We start from the raw sequence: 21,402 nt of genomic DNA on the forward strand, positions 1-21,402 counted from the left end.
TGACAAATAGACATAAATTTCTGCTTTGTTTTTAGATATGGAGCTTAAATTTATTCATATTCATTCATTCACACTCATTCTCTCTCCCTCTCTCCCCGCACCCATCTCTGTCTCTATCTCTTGGTCCCCTTCCCCTCTCCCTCCACCACCTTCCCCATTCAACTGTCTGTCTCTCACACATATACAAACAATATATTTAATAAATGTTCTTTAAAAACAAAAGCATTTGAAAGTTTGAACTTGATCCCTAAAAATAAAACTGACAATCCCAGCCTATTTTAAAAAATATATCTATATTTTGGGTGTGGGAGCCAGCCTTGGAGTTCGTATCCTTCAGGTCCAGCTTCAGCAATATAGCCAAGGTTTTGATTTTTAGTTAGTTCATGTGTTACATGAAAACGGTAGACTAAACCTACAAAATACCAGTCCAGCTGAGTAGAATCAATACTGACTATCTGTGAAGACTAAGGTCAGATATAATAAGCTCTTATGGGATCTCAGATACTATCTCATCATGAAAGTGACTAAAAATGATCCCTGTGAAAACAGAAAAAAGGTTGCTAACAAAATGAGTGAGAAAGTAATGGGAAATAGGTATAATCCTTTGGAAAGTGGAAATTCAACCTTCTCTTACTGGTTTAAAGATGAAATGGGATCTGTTTAGCATGTCTAATTAAGCTTCCCTTGGTATTTCTCTTTCTTCAATTAATGTATTCATTATTACTAGCAGCAAGCAGGGTGAGCACACAAAATTAGCAAAAATGTCAAAGATTTAAAAAATGAGAACAAATACCTAAAAACGTATAAAATATAGCTAAACAACAAACACCGATTGACATTTACACCGCAGAGAAAAAAGGAAGTTCACACATAGACTTATAATGGTGTTTTGCTTTGAAGGATAAGACAATGCATGTTTATGAAATATACCTCAGTGAGGTGTCAATAACAGGGAGTGAAGGCTGAGCCTAGATTGATGATATTGTAAAACATAAGATATATGATAAAAACATACTTTGGAAATTATAAACAATAATCACTGGTGGCTACTAATGACTTCAATGATGGCAGGAAAACGTACAACAATAAATTATAGCTTTGTTAATGCAAATAAATATAATACTAATAATTCTTTTTTTTTTAAATTTTTAAAATTTTTTATTTTTTTAATGCTATTCTTGTCTGCTTACATTCTTTTTATTTATGTATGTATGTATGGCTGTGTTGGGTCTTTGTTTCTGTGCCAGGGCTTTCTCTAGTTGTGGCAAGCGGGGGCCACTCTTCATCGCGGTGCGCGGGCCCCTCACTATGGCGGCCTCTCCTGTTGCGGAGCACAGGCTCCAGACGCGCAGGCTCAGTAATTGTGGCTCACGGGCCCAGTTGCTCTGCAGCACGTGGGATCCTCCCAGACCAGGGCTCGAACCCACGTCCCCTGCATTGGCAGGCAGATTCTCAACCACTGCGCCACCAGGGAAGCCCAATACTAATAATTCTAATAATAAGTTGGGTAATAGGGACCTAGCTGTAGCGTTAGCAGTAGTTGGCCATTACCATAACTCATCAAATATAGAAAATAAATAAACTGGAGTTGAGAAGCAATGCTCAACAACACACCATTATATGCTATTTCCATCAGATAAAACAGACATAAACAGACTAAAAAGTATAGATAACAGTACAATGTGGCAAAATAATTAGTATTTACAACCTTCTGTTTTTAATATATGTAATTGTAAGTTTATATCGTTTAATTTTTCCCAGCTTTATTGAGATATAATTGACATACAACATTGTGTAAGTTTAAGGTGTACAAAGTGATAATTTTACTTATTTATATATACATATATCACCTCACATAGTTATGATTTTTGTTTTTTATGGTGAGAATTTTTGTCTTTTTTGTGGTGAGCAATTTTCAAATATACAATACAGTATTGTCAACTATAGTTACTATGCTGTACGTTACATCCCCTGAACTTATTAACCTAATAACTGGAAGTTTGTACTCTTTCACCACACTTACCCATGTCCCACATCTCCCACACCTGGCGACCATCAACCTCCTCTTTGTCTTTTTTTTTTTTTTTAATCTTGTGGCCATGCCACAGGGCATGTGGGATCTTAGCTCCCCTACCAGGGATCGAACCCATGCCCCCTGCACTGGAAGCGTGCAGTCAACCACTGGACTACCTGGGAAGTTCCAACCATCAACAAACGTTTTTAGTTTCCACATATAAGTGAGATCATACATGTCTTTCTCTGACTGACTTATTTCACTTAGCATAAAGCCCTCAAGGTTCATCCATGTTGTCACAAATAACAGAATTTCCTTTTTTATGGCTGAATAGTATTCCCCTATATGTATATACCACATTTTCTTTATCCATCCATCACTCAATAGACACTTAAGATTGTTTCCATGTGTTCACTATTGCAACTAATGCTGCAATGAACGTGGGGTGAAGATATCTTTTTGAGTTAGTGTCTTTGTTTCCTTTGGATAAATACTCAGAAGTGGAATTGCTGGATCAAATGGTAGTTCTATTTTTGATTCTTTGAGGAGCCTCCATACTGTTTTCCACAGTAGCTGCACCAATTCACATTCCCACCAACAGTGCACAAGGGATCCCTATTCTCCATATCCTCCCAACACTAGTTAATTCTTGTCTTTTTGATGATAGCTATTCTAACAGGTGTAAGGTGATATTTTGTTGTGGTTTTAATTTGCACTTCACTAATGATTGGTGATATTGAGCACTTTTTCATGTACCTGATGGCCATCTGTATGTCCAGAAAAAAAGTTTTCAACCTTTCACCACTGAGTATGTTAGCTGCTGGCTTGTCATATATGGCCTTTATTATGTTGAGGTACGTGTCATCTATACCCAGTATGTTGACAGCTTTTCTCATGCATGGATGTTGAATTTTTTCAAATGCTTTTCTGCATCTATTGAGATGATTATATGATTTTTATCTTTCATTTTATTAATGTGATACATAACTTTTATGACTTGCATATGTTGAACCATCGTTGCATCCCAGGGATGAATCCCATTTGATCATGGAATATGATCCTTTTAAGGTGTTGTTCAATTTAGTTTGCCAGTATTTTGTTGAGAACTTTTGATCTACATTCATCAGGGATATTGGCTTACAGTTTTCTTTTCTTGTAGTATCCTTCTCTGGTTTTGGTATCAGGTTAAAGCTTGCCTTGTAAAATGAGTTTGGGAGTTTTCCCTCCTTTTCAATTTTTTTGGAAGAGTTTGAGAAAGATTGGTACTAATGCTTCTTAAAATGTTTGGTTTTAATGTTTGGTAGTATGCACCAGTGAAACCATCTGGTCCCAGGCTTTTATTTGTTGGGGGAGTTTTGATTCTTGATTTAATCTCCTTACTTGTTACTGGTCTATTCAGATTTTCTATTTCTTGAGTCTTGTGTGTTTCTAGAAATTTATTCATTTTTTCTAGGTTATCCAATTTGTTGGTGTATAATTTTTCACAGTAGTCTCTTATGATCCTTTGTATTTCTGAGGTATCAGTTGTAATGTCTCCTCTTTTTAAATAATTTTATTTATTTGCACCCTCTTTTTATTTCAGTTAATCTAGCTAAAAGTATATAATTTTGCTTATCTCTTCAAAGAATCAATTCTTAGTTTTGTCAATCCTTCCCATTGTCTTTCTATTCTCTATTTTATTTATTTGTCTTATAGTCTTTATTATTTCCTTCTTTCTACTAACTTTGGGCTTAGTCTGTACTACTTTTTCCAGTTCCTTGAGGTGTAAAGTTAGGTTGTTCATTTGAGATATTTCTCTTTTCCTGATGTATGCATTTATCACTATAAAATTCCCTCTTAGAACTCCTTTTGCTGCATCCTATAAGTTTTGATATGTTGTGTTTCTATTTTCACTTGTCTCAAGATTTTTTTTTTAAATTTCTCTTTTTTCATCCATTGTATGTTCAGCAGTGTGTTTTTAATTTGCACACATCACATTTGTGAATTTTCCAGCTTTCGTCCTGTTATTAGCTTCTAGTTTCATAATATTGTGGTTGTAAAAGATACTTTATATAACTTATATCTCAAATTTGTTGAGACATTTTCTGTGACCTAACATATGATCTATCCTAGAAAATGTTCCATGTGTGCTTGAGAAGAATGTGTTGCTGCTGGTGGATGGAATGTTCTGTGTATATCTGTTAGGTCTATTTGGTCTACAGTGCTGCTAAAATCTGCTGTTTCCTTATTGATTCTCTGCCTGGATGATCTATCCATTGTTGAGAGGGGGGTACTGAAGTACCCAAATATTACTGTATTGCTATTTATTTCTTCTTTTAGCTCTGTTTCTATTTGCTTTATATATTTAGGTGCTCTGAACATATAGGTGAGTGCATACAAATTTTATAATTTGTTATATCTTCTTGATGGTTTGACTCCTTTATCATTATATGACTTTCTTCTTCTGTTTTGAACATTTTTACCTTAGAGTCTATTTTGTCTGATACAAGCATATAGCTACCTCTACTTTCTTTTGGTTATCATTTACTTGAATATCTTTTTCTACCCCTTCACTCTCAGTCTATGTGTGTCCTTAAAGCTTAAGTGAGACTCTTTAGGCAGTATACCATTGGATCTTGTTTCTTTTTTTCCTTTGTCCAGTCAGCCATTCCATGTCTTTTGATTAAATAATTTATCCATTTAAAGTATTATTGATAGATAAGGACTCACTATTAACATTTTGTTATAATTGTGTTCTTTTTTGTAAATCCTTTGCTCCTTGCTTCCTCTCTTACAGTCTTCCTTTGTGATTTGATGATTCTTTGTAATGGTATGCTTTGATTCTCTTTTCTTTTGTGAATCTACTGTCGGTTTTTGCTTTATGGTTAACAAGAGTCTTACATAAAACAACTTATAGTTATAACATCCTATTTTAAGTTGATAACAACTTAACTTTGATAGCATACAAAAACTTCATACTTTTATTTCTTCCCACCTCACACTTTAAGTTATTGATGTTACAATTTACATCTTTTTTATATATATTGTGATAAAAATTGCTGTAGTTGGTTATTTTTAGTACACTTCTGTTGTAACTTTTTAAAAAGAGTTGTAAATGAATTACGTACTACCATTATGTATTAGAGAATCTGACTTTAACTGTGTATTTACCATTACCAGTGAATTTTACACATTCATGTTTTTATGATGTTAATCAGCATCCTTTTATTTCAGCTTGAAGAATACCCTTTAGTATTTCTTGAAAGGCAGGTCTAGTGATGATGAACTCCCTCAGCTTTTGTTTGTTTGGGAAAGTCTTTATCTCTATTTCATTTACGAAGGACAGCTTTACCAGGTATAGTATTCTTGGTTGACAGTTTTTTTCTTTCACTATTTTGAATATATCATCCCACTCCTTCCTGGCCTACAGTGTTTCTGTTGAGAAACTAAATAGTCCTATGACTCTGTAAATAGTCTTATATATGATGAGTAGTTTTTCTCTTGCTGCATTCAAAATTCTTTGTCTTCAATTTTTGGCAATTTAAATATAATGTGTCTTGGTGCAGCCCTTTTCAGATTCTAACCATTGAGGTCTTTTGGGCCTCATAAATCTGGAAGTTCATTCTCTCCCTAAGTTTGGGAAGTTTTCATCCATTATTGCTTTAAATAGATTTTCTGTCCCCTTCTCTTTCTCTTTTATTTCTAAGATTCCCATAATGTATACATTGTTTAATTTGATAGTATCTGATAAGTCTTTCTCCACTTTTTTTCTTTTTGTTCCTCTGACTTGATAATTTCAAATGACCTACCTTCTAGTTCACTAATTCTTTCTTATGTTTGGTTGAGTGTGTTGTAGCTCTCTAATGAAGTCATTAGTTCTGTCATTGTATTTTTCAGATCCAGGATTTCTATCTGTTTGACATTTCTATTGTTTTGTTGAACTTGTTTTTTTCATCATTGCTTTCCTAACTTCATTTAGTTGTCTGTGTGTCCTTGTAGTTCACCAAACTTCTTTTAGAGGATTATTCTGAATTCTCTGTCAGATAGTTCATAGATCTCTATTTCTTTAGAGTCAGTTATTTGATCTTTATTAGTTTCCTTTGGTTATGTCACGTTTACCTGATTCTGCATGATCCTTGATTCCCTGCATTGTTATCCGCACACTTGAGTAAGCAGTCTCCCTCTTACAGACATTACAGGTTTGCTGTGGCATGGAAAGACCTTCACCAGTTAGCTCAGTTTGGAATAATGCTGGTAGCATCCATGGGAAAAAGCAGGACTTGCTCTCAAAGTCTTTAGTTTGGGGAGGCCACTGTTCATGCTCTGAGGTTGGGGTAGGGAGTGGTGGTGACACTGGGTTGGCTCTGTGGTTAGGTGGGCCTGCTGGCTGGGATCCACATACAAGCAGGGCCATTGGGTGAACTCGCTGATTGGGTGGGGCTGCTGGCTGCGCTCCATGGTCAGATTGGCCACTAGTGGGGCTCTGCAATCACCTCTGGATAGGCAAGTTCACAGGTTATGTTCCCTGGCAGGGTGGCACCATTGGGTAGACTCTACAATTAGGAAGAGCTATGGGCTGAGTTCTGCAATAGCTCCTGGTTGGATGAGGTATCAGGTTGTGCTCCCCACCAGATGGTGCCACTGGCTGGACTCTGTTTAGGTGGGGCCACAGGCTGTGCTTCGAAGTTGGGCAGGACCACAGTCTTGGTTTCATGATCAGGTAGGCTGTTGGCTGTGTTCCACTGTTGGGCAAGATAACAGAATGGGCTCTCTGATCAAGAAGGGCTTCCAGCTATATCACACAGCTGAGTGGGGCTAAAGACTTCGCTGTGTGGTCAGGTAGGGTTCCTATCCAGGCTCCTTGACTAGATGAGGCCGCAGGCTGTGTTTAGCAATTAGGCAGGACTGTAGGCTGGGCTTCATGGCTTGATGGTACAATAGGCTGGGCTCTGAGGCTGCCCAGGGTGACTCTTCAGGCTACCTGGTTATGCAGGGGCAGAGGCTATGCCCAACAGTGGGGCAGGGTTGCTGCCTTGGCTCTCTGACTGAGCAGGGCTGTAAGATGGGATCTGCAGCTGCTCCAGTTCTCTGGACAAACTTCCTAGAAGGTCAGGACTGAAGCCTAAACTGGCAATTGTGTGGGGCCTGTGCATTTGCTTCCCTGCCAGGGCAGGGCAGTAGAACAGGCTCTACAGCCATTATGGCCCACTGACAGAGGATCTAAATCCAGCAGAACTGCCAACCAATTCCTCTGGCCAGATGAGGTCACTGGCTTGGCTCTGCACATGGGCAGAGCTATAGGCTGGGACTTCTCCTTGAGTGCCACTGCAAGCAGAGATGTGGTCTGCCAAGATTTCAGCATTGGTTGTTGTAAGTCCCACCCCCTTCTCTGTCTCTATCTGATCTCTAGAGCACAAGCCCCATAGATTCCCCTAGTGATCTCTATGAGGTGAGACCAAAGTAGGCATCCTGGGAAGCATTTTGCAATGCTGGGGGAGCTGGATGTCCACCTCGGGCTCTCACCTTGGGATGTTGTAAGGATAAATGAGATGTATGTGAGACACAACGTAGGCATGTGGTAGGTGACCAATAAATGTAGATTTCCCTTTTCTTTCCCTCCTTGAACACAGAGACTATGTCTTACACATCAACAACTACCATAGTGCTTTATACATAGATACTCAAAAGAATATCAAGGCTTCCCTTGGAGTTAAGGCACACAAGCTTAGGGTGAATGGCTGGGGTGGGGTATACTATGTAGCATAGCTATGTCTTTGAAATTTTACTGATCTTTTAAGGCTGATCATAAATGGCACTTAGAACATGAAGTCTCTGTTATTCACTTTAACCTGATGAGATCTCTGCTTTCTTTTAATCCCAAAGCTCTTTGTGGCATGTAGTATAGTAATTTGTATGCCTCTACTAACCTCTGGACACTGCTTTAACTTTGTAAGTTTTCCCCCAAAACTCTTAGCACAGAGAGTTAAATAAATAGCAAGTATTCGATATTTATTTAAGATAATTTTAGCAAAACTCTGAATACATCTGCCTTTATCAAATGAAAGCATGTCACTCACACAGGGCAATCTGTTGGCAACTGTGAAGGTAAGAGCCAACAAAAATGTAGAAAGAAAGGATTGGTGTGAAAGTGGAAGCAAGGTGCAGCCAAATGTAACTATATTAGTACTTCTTTGAATATTACAAATGCTAAACATAAGAAATTTTTGTATAATCTGTATTTTGTATTGGCTATTAAGCTTGTCCCTCAATTAACATAAAAAAATCAATCAAGATCTGATAATCAATACCTAGCTGTACTATCAAACCTCACTAGTATAAGAGTGTGTTCCCCCACTAAGTAGTATTGTGGCATCCACCTATTTTTTAAAAAGCATGAAAATGACTATTTAACTTATTACAATGATTAATATTTCATTGAACTACACAATCCAATTTATCATTGATATGCAATTGATATGTCTAAATTACAATAAAAATAAATCACTGAACAATACATTTTAAAATAAAGTATTAAGAAGTTGGAGCATGGTGTGTCTCTAATAGTGAATATCCATCTTTGCTATGTATAAGAGCTTTGTCATGGAATCAGTATTGTTTTATTGGGGAAACAAAGAGATAAACATTAAAATCTTATAATTTAAGATATCAAAATGTCATCCATGGCTCTATGAAATACAAAACTAAATACCTGCCTCACATGTACAATCTGAGAATCAAGCATGATGTAATCACTGTGTGTTAACAAATGTTGATAATGATCTGCCACCTGTACTAACAGAGGTGATCACTGAATGGAGCCAGTCTCGAAGCTTCACTGCTTCTCTCTGCAATGAAGTATAAAACAAAGCAGCCTAAGTGCTTCAAAAGTCTTTAAGACTCACCTGAAGTAACAGACATCAAGATGTTTTTTGAAGTAAAATTACAGGTTGATAATTTAAAATAATCCCCTTATTTAGGATAAAACTAAGTTTTTTATTTCACATGATTGTGTTTCACGTCTTTTTGTAGTCAATCTACCTTTTTCCATGAAGGTAATGAATATTCCACTGATTTTTTTTTTTGTTTTCTTCAACAAAGGTGGATGCTAGTGACTATTCTGAAAATCATAAATTAATGTCTTCATTTTCTATTTACAAATTGAAAAGCAAATAGATGAAAACTTCTGTTTGTTTATTTTCCTTTTAAATCAAATACATGAGAAAATACATTTAAATTAATGTCTATTTGTAAGTCTTAAAACATACTGTACCACATATTAGTTTGCTATGTGTGCTCAGTATAAGCTAGGGTCCAAAAGAGAATCGGCTGAGCAAATAATGATTAGTTTAGAAAGAACAGCATTGTTAGAGGCATTCATTCATGACCCCATTTGATCCTCACAAAATTCTGTAAAGTAGGTATTAATTTTACATTTTAAATATTAGACTAGTGAAGTTCAAGGAAGTTAAGTGATTTGTCAACAACTACACATCTATTACGTAAAGCCTGGACTTAATCCCCTGGCTGCACTCTTTTTGTGCCAGATACAAAATAAGACTCTACACTTATAATACAAGGTATTCAATATTCATAAAAACCCTAGAAGGATGGTAATATTATTTTCACTTTATATTATAAATGAAGAAACTGAAGCTCAGGAAACTTGCCCAAGGTCATGTAACTTGAAAGGTATTAGACCACAATTCAAATTCATAGTTGTGCTTTTTACTATCCTTTGAAGGAGTTCAGCTTTGAAAGGGCAAAGAAACCTGAGAGAGCTAAATGGGAGGATCAAAAGAGGATATTTTTTAAGGTAAAATGTCTTGAGGATATTTATAGGACACAAAGAGAAGATGCTGGGTAATGGCTCCAAAGCACTGATGCAAGAATTAACAGAGAACAGGAAAACCTCTTGGATTTATAAGGAAAAAGTGATTTGGGAATATAGAAGGGCTTATTAAAAATATACTAAAACTCTTACTGTAAAGAATCACTGTAAGATAACGTGATGTATCTGTCTAGCATCCCATCTCCGTATCATCTGATGTCAAAATCTCCTTTCTTGTAGGAAAACCATTCCATTTTTCAGGAGGAGTTGATCCAGTTCACTGTCAGCTCTGAGGTGGACTCAAGACTGGGCCAGCCCAATCAGATACCCTACCTTCCTGCCCTTAGTAATTGATTCAAGGATGGCAGATTCCCAAGGCAGGCCAACCAGAGTCCTTCAGGGTTTTTGTTTGCTTGTTGTTTGTTTAAGTGCAGGAGCTATAGCAAAAGATGATCCCTTTTAAATGAAGTTGTAAGACTGAAAGGATATGAAGCCGGGCCAGTCTGCAGCCAGGCTGCCCACTTTGTGACCTGCCCATATAAGTTAAGGCAAGAAAATTTAAGCAGAACAGAGATACAGAGACACAGATTTCTGATGACAAAATATGAACTCTGGAATCCAACCATATCAAAAGCATCTCTGCTCTGGACTTCCCAGTTATGTGAGCCAATATATTTCCTTTTTAATTTAAACTACTTTTAGTTAATGTTACGTCACATGTAGCAGAAAGATTCCTAAATAATATAATGGCACAAATATTTTCACTTACATATACATATAAAGACACTAGGAAGCCTCTATTTTATTACCTTGGACTCTGTAGAATCCTTATTTTCAGGAAAACTAAGAAGTAGCTCTGCTTCTCATTTCTTATGCCCACTGGTTAAATCTTATCTGAAACTTGTCTTTTTTCTGGGGGACGCATTTAAAGATCTGTAATTTTTAAACCTTATATTATTTTGAAATATGGCACACAGAAGAATACATAAAAGTTAAATTTATACTTCAATGAATATACGATTATGAAGTAAAAACAGATTAAGAACTAGAATACTGTTAATACTCCTGAAGATCCCTATGTCTCCTCACCCAGTCACGACTCCCAATTTCTCCTCAGAGAGATCACTGTCCTGATTTTAACAGTAATCACTTCATTGGTATTATTTATATTTTCCATGAATGGAGCATCCTAAAAATAGAGTTTACTTTTGTCTGTTATTGAATTATACTAAAATGGAATCATACCAAATGATACCAATAATTTGCTTTCTTACTAAACATTATGTTTGTATGATTCATTCACATTAGCCTGTGTAGTGTGAAACATTTCTTTAATTGCTGTATAGTGTTCCACAAGATGAATATACCACCATTTATCCATTTTAATGTCTAATTATAATTCTAATATTAGACATTATAATAGTGGGCATTTGAGTTGTTTGAATATTATAAACACTGATCCCAAAACAATTTTAATACATGGATTTTAGTGTACATGCTCATAAGTTTGACTAAAGTATGTATCTAGGAGTGGAGCTGCCTGGTATGCTTATCTTTATCAGATAAAGACAAACTGGTTTCCACATGAGTTGTGCCTGGTTACAGTAATACTTTTAAACATTCTGGATTATCCAAAAGTAATGCTTTTTGCAGTTGGAAAGCTTCCATACACATTGATATTAGTTTACATACAGTGATTTAACCTTAAAAAGGAGCATAATTTTCTGAAAGTCTAAAAAAGTATATGTTCAGTTAAAAAGAAAACCTTAAAGCTGCTTGACAATAAATATATGAGAGAAATATATTGGGGTTAAAAATTATCTAAAATATTTTATATGACTCTTAGAATAAATGAAATATATAAAAGGACATTATTTATTACACTAATAATATAATGATGATATTACTGATAATTATTACATATTTAACTTCAAAGGCAGACAAACACAATAATGGTTACAAGCAATCTGTGCTGTAACAGTTTTTCCAAACTGTAAACGATAAATTTCTTATAATTCCATCAATAGATATAACAGCATCTATGTGATAAACATTTAATTCTTCCACTGCTTAAACTACTACAAGTTACAAAGCTATTATCAAAGCTTCTGGAAATTTCCAAGCACCAGGAGAAGATACTTATTTCTTAAAACTATTTAGACATGGAAAAACTTTAAAATTCTAAATTTTTGTTCTTGAACCTACTTTCATTTTTGGTCTTTCTTTCCTCTCTCAGTCAGTGAATGTGAAATATAAATGACCATGGGTGAGGAAAAGACAGCATCCCAAAAAGAAGCAGGTTCTGACAATGATTAATATGGAGTTGCCAAAGGACGTCTGGCAGCAAAAAGAAGCAATAGCTTATGTAACTGATAAAAAATTAGTCAGTAAGACTCTAATAACATATCTCCCTGGAACCCGAGATAGTGTATTTGATGAATTGTTTAAGCTAGAGTGTATTCTTCTACCTACTTAAACCACAGAGGCAAAATTAAATATGGAAAAGAAAAAATTACAGTTAACTTCTCTTATTTAAATTGGTTAATGGATGGGTTGGTCAGTCAATGAAATATGCTGATTAACAGAATTATCACATATACTTTTAATTAAAAATTACAATGTAAGATTTTTTTAATTAACACTGAATATCAGTTCATCTTTCCTCCAGGATTCTGAAAGCATTTCTATATTTCCAGTTATTTTTACAAGCCATGGCAACAACTGCATAGTTCTATTAATGTAGAAAGTGTAGAAACTAAAGTTTACTGGAAAGTGTAGAAACTAAACTGAATTTCTATTCATCTTGTCACATACTTTGGAGGCAATTTTGTTGAATATGTTTACAATGGCTGATTTTCCATGACCCTTGTAATAGGACAGTAGATAATGTAAAAAAAAAAAAAAAAAAAAAATCTGGGTTATTTGAGTTTCCTAGTTACTTGAATCACTGCCTCTCTTTTTTTTGGGAGAGGAAGTATGTCCAGAGAAATATGAACTTACAGTTAACTAAACTTCTGTTAAGTCTCAGAACAGATTTCCTGGAGTGATATTCTTCTCACTGAAGTTTAATCAATATATTATAGTGTGTTTAATGGGGTTACAGGTCTAAAATGCTAAACTGTGATATATTCAAAGATTACTTTGTGGAAGATAAAGCTTCACTATCCATGGCTTGGACATCAGCTGCTCGTCAGAATGGTCATAAAATCTCCTTTTAGAAGAATGGTGGCTATGAAACTTGGTGAACATGTCTATGTCACTGTTTATAGTCTCCAGCCCCTTGTGGTAGGGACCTGACTATGCTAACTACTAGGTGGGTTTAGTATTAGAACAAAGGCTCCAAGAATTTGTGACTATAAAGTACTTGATTATCACAAGAAATCTGAAGAACATGGGCTGTGGAGATGACAAAAAAAGGACAGCAAGGAGAAGATCAAAAAGACCATAAACAGATAAGGATGCCACAGAGAAAGAAGTCAAACTCAAAGTTAAAGTGAATAATCACAATAGAACCACCATATATTATTAGTATCATTAAAATCAAATGATCAGCATTAGGACCACGAGTCTATTATAATTGTTCTTCGTTTCCAGAATGCAAACCTAAAAGAAATGCTTTTGTTTTAAACTTGCTGGACCTCTCTGCTGCATCTGACATTACACAATGTCTCTTCTCTGTTGAAAATCCAGAAATTCTTCAAGGATTCCTCTTCCTCATCAGTCCTCTAAATATCTGGCATTCCTGGGATCTATCCTGTTCTTCTTCTTCTATTTATTCTTCTTATATGGTCTAATCCACTCTCATGATTTCAGCTTTGATTTCTCCCCCAGTGTCAGTCTCCAGTAAACAGTTGGTTGCTGGACAGCTTTACTCAGATATCCCCTAAATACCACCCGCCACAAATTTCAAAACAAAATTCATCATCAACTCCTAACCTTTCTTCTCCATTCAATGTCAATGGACATGTTTTCTATCTCACCTCAAAATACCATAATTCATCCAGTCACCTAAGCAAGAAAACTAGACATGTTACCTTTGACCCTTCCTTTGTCAATCCATCCATGAAACCTACCAATTTTGCCTCCTGCATGTTTTTAGATTTTTTTAAAAATAAATTTATGTACTTATTTATTTATTTTTGGTTGCGTTGGGTCTTCGTTGCTGCGTGCAGGCTTTCTCTAGTTGCGGCGAGCAGGGGCTGCGCTTCGCTGCGGTGCGTGGGCTTCTCACTGCGGTGGCTTCTCTTGTTGCGGAGCACCAGCTCTAGGCGCCTGGGCTTCAGTAGCTGTGGCTCGCGGGCTCTAGAGCACAGGCTCAGTAGCTGTGGCACACGGGCTGAGTTGCTCCGCGGCATGTGGGATCTTCCCGGACCAGGGCTTGAACCCGTGTCCCCTGCATTTGCAGGTGGACTCTTAACCACTGTGCCACCAGGAAAGTCCCCTCTTGCATGTTTTTAATTGTTTTTTTCTCTGGGTCTCAATATCTCTCATTTAGATTGATGTTTCCTAACTGGTCTCTCTGCTATTGCTTGCTCCCTTCAGTTCAACTCTCTACATGGATATAATAATTTATCTGAAGTGAACATCTGATTGTCATTCCCTTGCTTCAAACTGATCAATGGCTCCTCATTAGCTTTAGCATAAAGCCCACATTTCTTGACATTATTAAAAATTCTTCATAATTTGGTCCCTGCCCATACGACCATTTTTACCTCATACTTCTCTCTGCATACAATTTCTATAGCAACGGTATAGGAACTGTCATTTCGTACTGTTCCCTTTATATGCTGTGCCCTTTGTGTTTCCATACATTTGCTCATGTTGTTCCTTTTGTCTACCAATCTCTACTCCCTCTCTTACCCAGCTCACCTCCCCCAACCTCAATGATTTATGTCCTGGCAAAGCTACCACCTCCTCTAGAAAGTCTTTTCTGAAAGTTCTGGCAGAGCTGAGTTGGATACTTCTCCTCTCTATTCTCTTATTCTGTGCATCGCTTTCACTTAGCACACTATAAGTTCCTCTATAGTGATCATCACAAAAATCAGCACAGATACATAAAAAGAATTAAAATAATAGGTATGTGTGTACATTACCTGTGCCCCATCCTAGCCCATGAGGCCTTTGAGAACACAAACGATAAATTATTTGTATTTGTAATCCCACATCCTAGCCCAGTACTGACAACTGATTCTCAATAAATGTTCTGTTAAATGAAGGTGACTAAGAGGAAAGAGAGTATACAAAAATAAATCACAAAAAAGATGAAAGACTTCCTTGTCACATTCCTTCATCATGGCTCTGGTCCTGCTCATGTTTGGGCAGTTACACTGACTTCTTTAATTCCAGAGAGTTCTAGTTAAAAATAACTCCAAATAAGCAATTTATTCCCTACCAGCCAGCAAAACTAATTCTACTGAGAAACTGTCCTGTTCGTGACATCAGAGCTCTTACTTTATCACCAAAAGTACATTTTAAAAAAGATATGCCATGTGTAATCTCCATCAGGTAAATGGAGAATAAGAAGGGAAAACAAAACCAAGCAGCAAATAAAATAAACTTGGCAGCACCATGCCCTTTATTACACGGAAAATTACTTACATGCAGCAGCAATACAGCAGCAAGAAAAGACTGTCCTTGACAGTACCCAATGTCTTCGTCATAGACAGAGTAGGCCTAGAGAAAAGATGAAAAGAAAGAAGTATCGTAAACATTCACAGAGTTTAACCTAAGTGCTAGCTCACATCAAGCTGCTGCTTGTTCTTGCCCCTGGCCTGTCCACCACAATTTCACTGATCCCCCAATTTGGATGTGTGAGCCATTAGCACAGTGGGATCCCTCAAAGAGGCTGTACATTTCCTAAAGCAATTCTAGACGTACCATTATCCCCAGGTTCATCTTTAGAATCTGGAATAAAGAGATGCTCAGAGCACCTAAATTAATTTTTAAAGATCCATTATGGTTTGTGGTCAGGCAAATGAGACTGTGGGAGGCAGGAGCAAAGAGTGGAAGAGGGTGGGAAGGTTCTACAGTTGATGTGGGAATTCTAATGCACTATACGAGGGAAACCGTAATGCTGTGAGAGTGCAGTGCAGATCCCCTAACCTAACAGAAAAAAAAAAAAAAAAATCACCCTCTCTAGCCTCTACATGTTCTCAGACACCTTCTAAACTCCTCTCGTACTTTCCAGAGGCTAAAGGGTGATTCCTCCCATCTATACCACTAGGGCAAACCAGAAACATTTAGTATTGCCCTGCATTTTTAGCAGGATGGCTGGGAGAGAGCCTCTTGCCACACATGCCACACACTATCACGAATGTTCTGGCTATTCACCATCTTCAACATCATTCTAACCAGCCCGGCTAGTACAGAGCCAGAGGCCCATTCACAGGAAATATAGTATCCCTAGAGAAGCAGCTATCATACCATTCAACTTAATAGTCACCTTAGTCTTTATAGGAAAGGAAATAAGGTTGTATGCTTAATACTTCAAACTGCTGAGATTACAATTTTTTAAAAAAGATAACCCTGTTCAAGTTTTTAAGAGGTTGAATCAATTACAGTAGGCGGACCATGCTGATCAAAGACTATAGTATAGGAATTAGTAAGGTTTGCTGTTAAAGTCCAAATAGTAAATATTTTAGGCTTTGAGGGACACTTACGTATCTGCTGTATATTGTTTTACTTTTCTTTTTTTTTTATAAAGCAAGTGATTTTGTAAATTTATTTATTTTATTTATTTATTTTTGGCTGTGTTGGGTCTTTGTTTCTGTGAGAGGGCTTTTTCTATTTGCGGCAAGTGGGGGCCACTCTTCATCGCGGTGCGCGGGCCTTTCACTGCCGCGGCCTCTGTTGTTGCCGGGCACAAGCTCCAGACGCGCAGGCTCAGTAGTTGTGGCTCACGGGCCTAGTTGCTCCGCGGCATGTGGGATCTTCCCAGACCAGGGCTTGAACCCGTGTCCCCTGCATTGGCAGGCAGATTCTCAACCACTGCGCCACCAGGGAAGCTCTGTTTTTCTTTTCTTAAACAACCCCTTACAATATAAAAACCATTTGTGGCTTTTGTGGATTAAGAGTAGTACAAAGTCAGACAGCGTAGGCTATAGTTTCCTGATCCCTGATTTAGAACAACAAAAACAACAAAAATCATTCAGATGCTCCTACATTTATTTGTAAAAGACAAACACCCCAACTGTGTTGTTTAAATCCTGGACATGTATCCCATTCCATGTATCCCACCTATCTGTTGTGCTTCATTAAAGTGAGGGGAATCTCCATTTAATGCACTATGATTTTGTGAGTATAAAAATACTCTCTGTCCAGGGCAATGGTTATCAAAGATAAATAGGAATGGTTACCATAGGGAGGGTAAGTGGGGTATCTCCCATATGCCAAGGTAGTCAGATTACAGGGACTAGAACTCTTTCTTTTACTTAAAAAAACTTTATTGAAATATAGTTTATATTCAGTGAAATGCAGACCTTTTAATTTCACAATTCCTTCAGTCATTTATGTAACCCCGTCATTATAGAATATTTCCATCATTCTAGAATGTTCCTCATGCCTCTTTGCAGTCAAACCACCTCCACCCCAGGCCACCAGTGATCTGATTTTTTCCACAATCTATTATTAGCTTAGCATTTTAAAAAGAATTTCATATAAATGGTTTAATATAATATATACTTTCTCGTGTCTGGCCTCTTTCACTCAGCATAATGTTTCTGAGATTCTTCCATGTTGTTGCATGCGTCAGTAGTTCATCCCTTTTAATCAGTGGGTAGTATTCCACTGTATGAACATACCACAATTGGTCTATGCATTCTCCCATTGATGAACATTTGGGTTTTTTTCCAGTTTGGAGCTAGTACAAATAAAGCTGGTTTGTATACACAAGGCTTTTTGTGTACATAGGTTTTCATTTCCCTTGGGTAAATACCGAGGAGTGGAGGTTCACAGTTTAAACGATAAGGGTATGTTTAACTTTATAAGATATTGCCAAACTACTTTGCAAGGTGGTTGCTCAATTATTGCATCCACACCAGCAAAACATAAGAGTATTCACTGCTTCAGATCCTTGTCAATACTTGACATTGCCAGTCTTTTTCCTTTTATTAATTCCTGTGGTTTTGACTTAAATTTCTCTGATGGCTAATGACATAGAGCATATTATCATGTGCTTTTAGGCAACTGATACATATTCTTTTGTGATTATCTCGTCAAGTTCTTGCTCATTTGTTTAATTGGGCTGTTCATCTTATTATTGCTGATTCATGGGAGTTCTTTATACATTCTGTTGACAAGATCATTGTCTGACATATGTATTACCAATATTTTCTCCCAGTGCGTGACCTGCCTTTTCATGCTCTTAATGGTGTCTTTTGAAGTACTATTGTTATCTTTTCACCTTCTTCTGCCAATGTTGATATTATCACACTCTCTTCTAATGAGAGAAAAATTATATCATGGAATCATTAGCTAAAGAATTTGAAAGAAGCCTTTCTTCATTACAACCAGTTTCCAGAGCTCAGCCTAATTTTAGAAACTGAAAGATGGATTAGCATCCTTTTACTTATTTAATTTTCTTTGATTTATATAGTTATGAGTCCTTATTTGTACTTTTATCCAGAGCTCATGGGTGTATGTGTGTGTGTGTTACGGTGGAGGGAGAGTTACAGAGAGAAAAGAGAAGGAAAAAATAACAAAGAAAGAGAGGAAGGGTTTTAATACTATCCCTATTTACTGCATTCCTGATGGTGCTCCATCACTTCCTTTTCCATGAACAAGGAACTCTGAGATCTGTTGATAAGAGATTATGTCACATATATTTTCAAGGCTTCTCTTCCCCAAAAAAGATGTCTAAGTTGAGGATTCCTTAAAACTGGGGATCTCTAAAGTCAATCATGCTTCATTGACCCTGACAAAACTTTGACAAATGTTTGATCCATCTTTATATATTTCACGTTTACTGAGAAGTGTGCTACTTATATGCTCGTTTGTGTTACAAGAGAAGTCCAATATACAATGAAGGTCCATAACACACCAAAGAAGGGATGAACTCAGTGACCTCACAAACTATTCTCTAACTGGAGAGCTGAGAATAAAAGTGCAAATCAGCAATGTATTGATCTTACTTTCTAATTGTGTTATGGCTTTGGATTAGGTTAGCAACAAAAATGACTTTTCAGAGGCCACCTACTAAATCTGATTTTATGATTCACAGTTTGAAAAACACAATGTTCTAGAAAGTTCTTTCCCTTGGAGTTCTTCCAAGCACTGTTTGGCTTTATTCTAAGCCTTCTCTGAGTTGAACCAAATCCTTTCCCTCTATTTGAAACTTGCCTCTCCTTGCATCATACCTCTCCCCACTCCTCATTTTAATTGCTTTTCTGGCCAGACGCCTGCTTTCAGACTAACTATCAAAAACCATCTGAGTACCACTTCTATAATGGAGGAGTAATTCCTACTGGACCAACCTTCCCCCTGGTAACAAATTTAAACTATATCAAGACAAATATATAAAACAACTATCTGAAGGCACTGAACAAAAAAGCAGGAAGAAACTGGAGGGGAAAATAAACTTGGATGAAGGGAATGACACTGGGTAAAATTCTCATTCTTTATGGCTTTTGCTGGAGGTCATGCACCAGTGTGGATGGCTAAAACTTGGATATAAAACTGTAGACTTATTCGCCTGAAGAACCAGGGAACAGATTGGGGTGACCATAACAGCTAGAAAGCGAGAGTGGAAACACTAGAAAAAAAGAGTAACAGAAGAGAAGCCTTTACTACACTTAGTGTAAAAGTATTTACAATATCCAAGACAAGGTAAAACTGATACATATATAGACAAGTAATTAATAGAACAGAATAAAAAGTCTAGAAGTAGAGCCACACTCATACAGTCATTTAATTTCAACAAAGTTACGAAGATAATACATTGGGGAAAGGAAAATTTTTTATATATGTAAAAATGTAAATATATAAAAATTGTTTCAACAAATGTGCTCAAACAATTGGATATCCATACAGGGGAAATAAATGAACCTTCATCCCTACTTCACTTCATACGCAAAAATTAATTCTAGATGTACTATGCTCCTAAACATAAAACTAAAACTATAAAGCTACTCAGTGAAAACACAGACCATCTTTGTAACTTGGTAAATGCAAAGGTTTCTTAGCCAGGGCACAGACACATTAACTATTAAAAAAATAAACTGATACAGTAGACATCATCAAAATTTAGAAACCTCCACTGACAAAAGGATACTGTTAAGAAAATAAATAGGTAAACCACAGACTGGGAAAATATTTGCAAATATATCTAAACAAAGTCTTGAGTCAGAATATATAAAGAACTCCTACAACTCAGTGTCAAACAACCCAATTTAAAAATGGACAGAAGATATGAAAAGACACTTTACAAAGAAATATCTATGAATGGGTAAAAGGAACGTGGCCAAGTGTAGAGGAGATGAAGACGGTGGATTAGGAGGATGAGGAACTCACCTCTCCCCATGAACACATCAAAAATACATCTACTTGTGGAACAACTGTCACTGACAACTAACTGGACACTGGCAGAAAGACTCCTGTACAACCAAGACTGTAAGAAAGATCCACAAAGAATTGAGTAGGAAGGGAAGAGAAGTGATCAGGTTAGGACCTGTGCCCCTAAGAGGAGACTCAGAGGAAAAGGGAGATTACATGAGCAGAGATCCTCCCTGGAGAGTGAGTGGTGTGAGTCACATACTGGGTGACACAGCCTTGGGGACCAACACAGGAGAGACAAGCTCCCTGGCTGGTTGGAGGGCCAATGGGACCAACAGGAGGGCTGTGAAAAGACTGGACTTCACTTGTAAGAAGCATGAGCACGCTCGCTCCTGAAGCAGGACAGACAGGGTGGTTTGTAAACTGCATGGGTGGCTGGCCAGCTTCCTGTGACCACTCCAGTGTGTGCCCCCGTTTGAACCAAATGAACACTCTAGCCCTGCTTGCTTCACAACGCAGCTCCACACTGGGTTGAGGGCTGCCATGGTTGAGGAGGAAGCTTGGCTGTGAGACACAGAGATGGCTCAGACCCAAAGCGGCAACTGAGCAGGCAGAGGGAACCGTTATTTACACAGGCAGTGTGTCAGAAGCAGTTGGGTCTCAGACCCCAATTGGACTGCCACAGCCCAAGCCCTGATCTACCCCAAATGCCCACACCAGCACCTCTTGCTCAAACACCATCCCTCTGGGGAGAGGGTGCCAGTGCTGGGAAGGGAGAGAGCACGTACTGTTCATTTTCATTTGTCTCCAGGTATTTTTAAATTTTCTCTCTGACTTCTTCAGTACCTATTGGTTGTTGAGTAGCATACTGCTTAGCCTCCACATGTTTGTGTTTTTTGCAGTTTTTTTCTTGTAGTTAATTTCTAGTCTTATATCATTGTGGTCAGAAAAGATGCTTGATATGATTTTAATCTGCTTAAATTTATTAAGACTTGCCTTGTGGCCTAGTATGTGATCTATCCTGGTTAATGTTCCATCTGCACTATCAATTTCTCCATTTATGTTTGTTAATATTGGCTTTATGTATTTAGGT

General features: G+C 37.2%; 1 protein-coding gene across 9 annotated transcripts in view; it reads right to left on the reverse strand.

Moving 5' to 3' along the window:
* Positions 1–21,402, reverse strand: part of RABGAP1L (RAB GTPase activating protein 1 like) — a 789,965-nt gene that overhangs the window by 239,189 nt on the left and 529,374 nt on the right. For all 9 annotated transcript variants that reach the window (XM_082379555.1, XM_082379554.1, XM_082379553.1 and 6 more), the window contains one exon: positions 15,420–15,494. In XM_082379555.1, coding sequence (XP_082235681.1) covers positions 15,420–15,494 — 75 coding nt within the window. The remainder of the gene's footprint in view (positions 1–15,419; positions 15,495–21,402) is intronic.

The sequence above is a fragment of the Balaenoptera borealis genome, assembly GCF_965194805.1.
Source record: "Balaenoptera borealis genome assembly, chromosome: 1".
NCBI classification, from domain to species: Eukaryota; Metazoa; Chordata; class Mammalia; order Artiodactyla; family Balaenopteridae; genus Balaenoptera; species Balaenoptera borealis.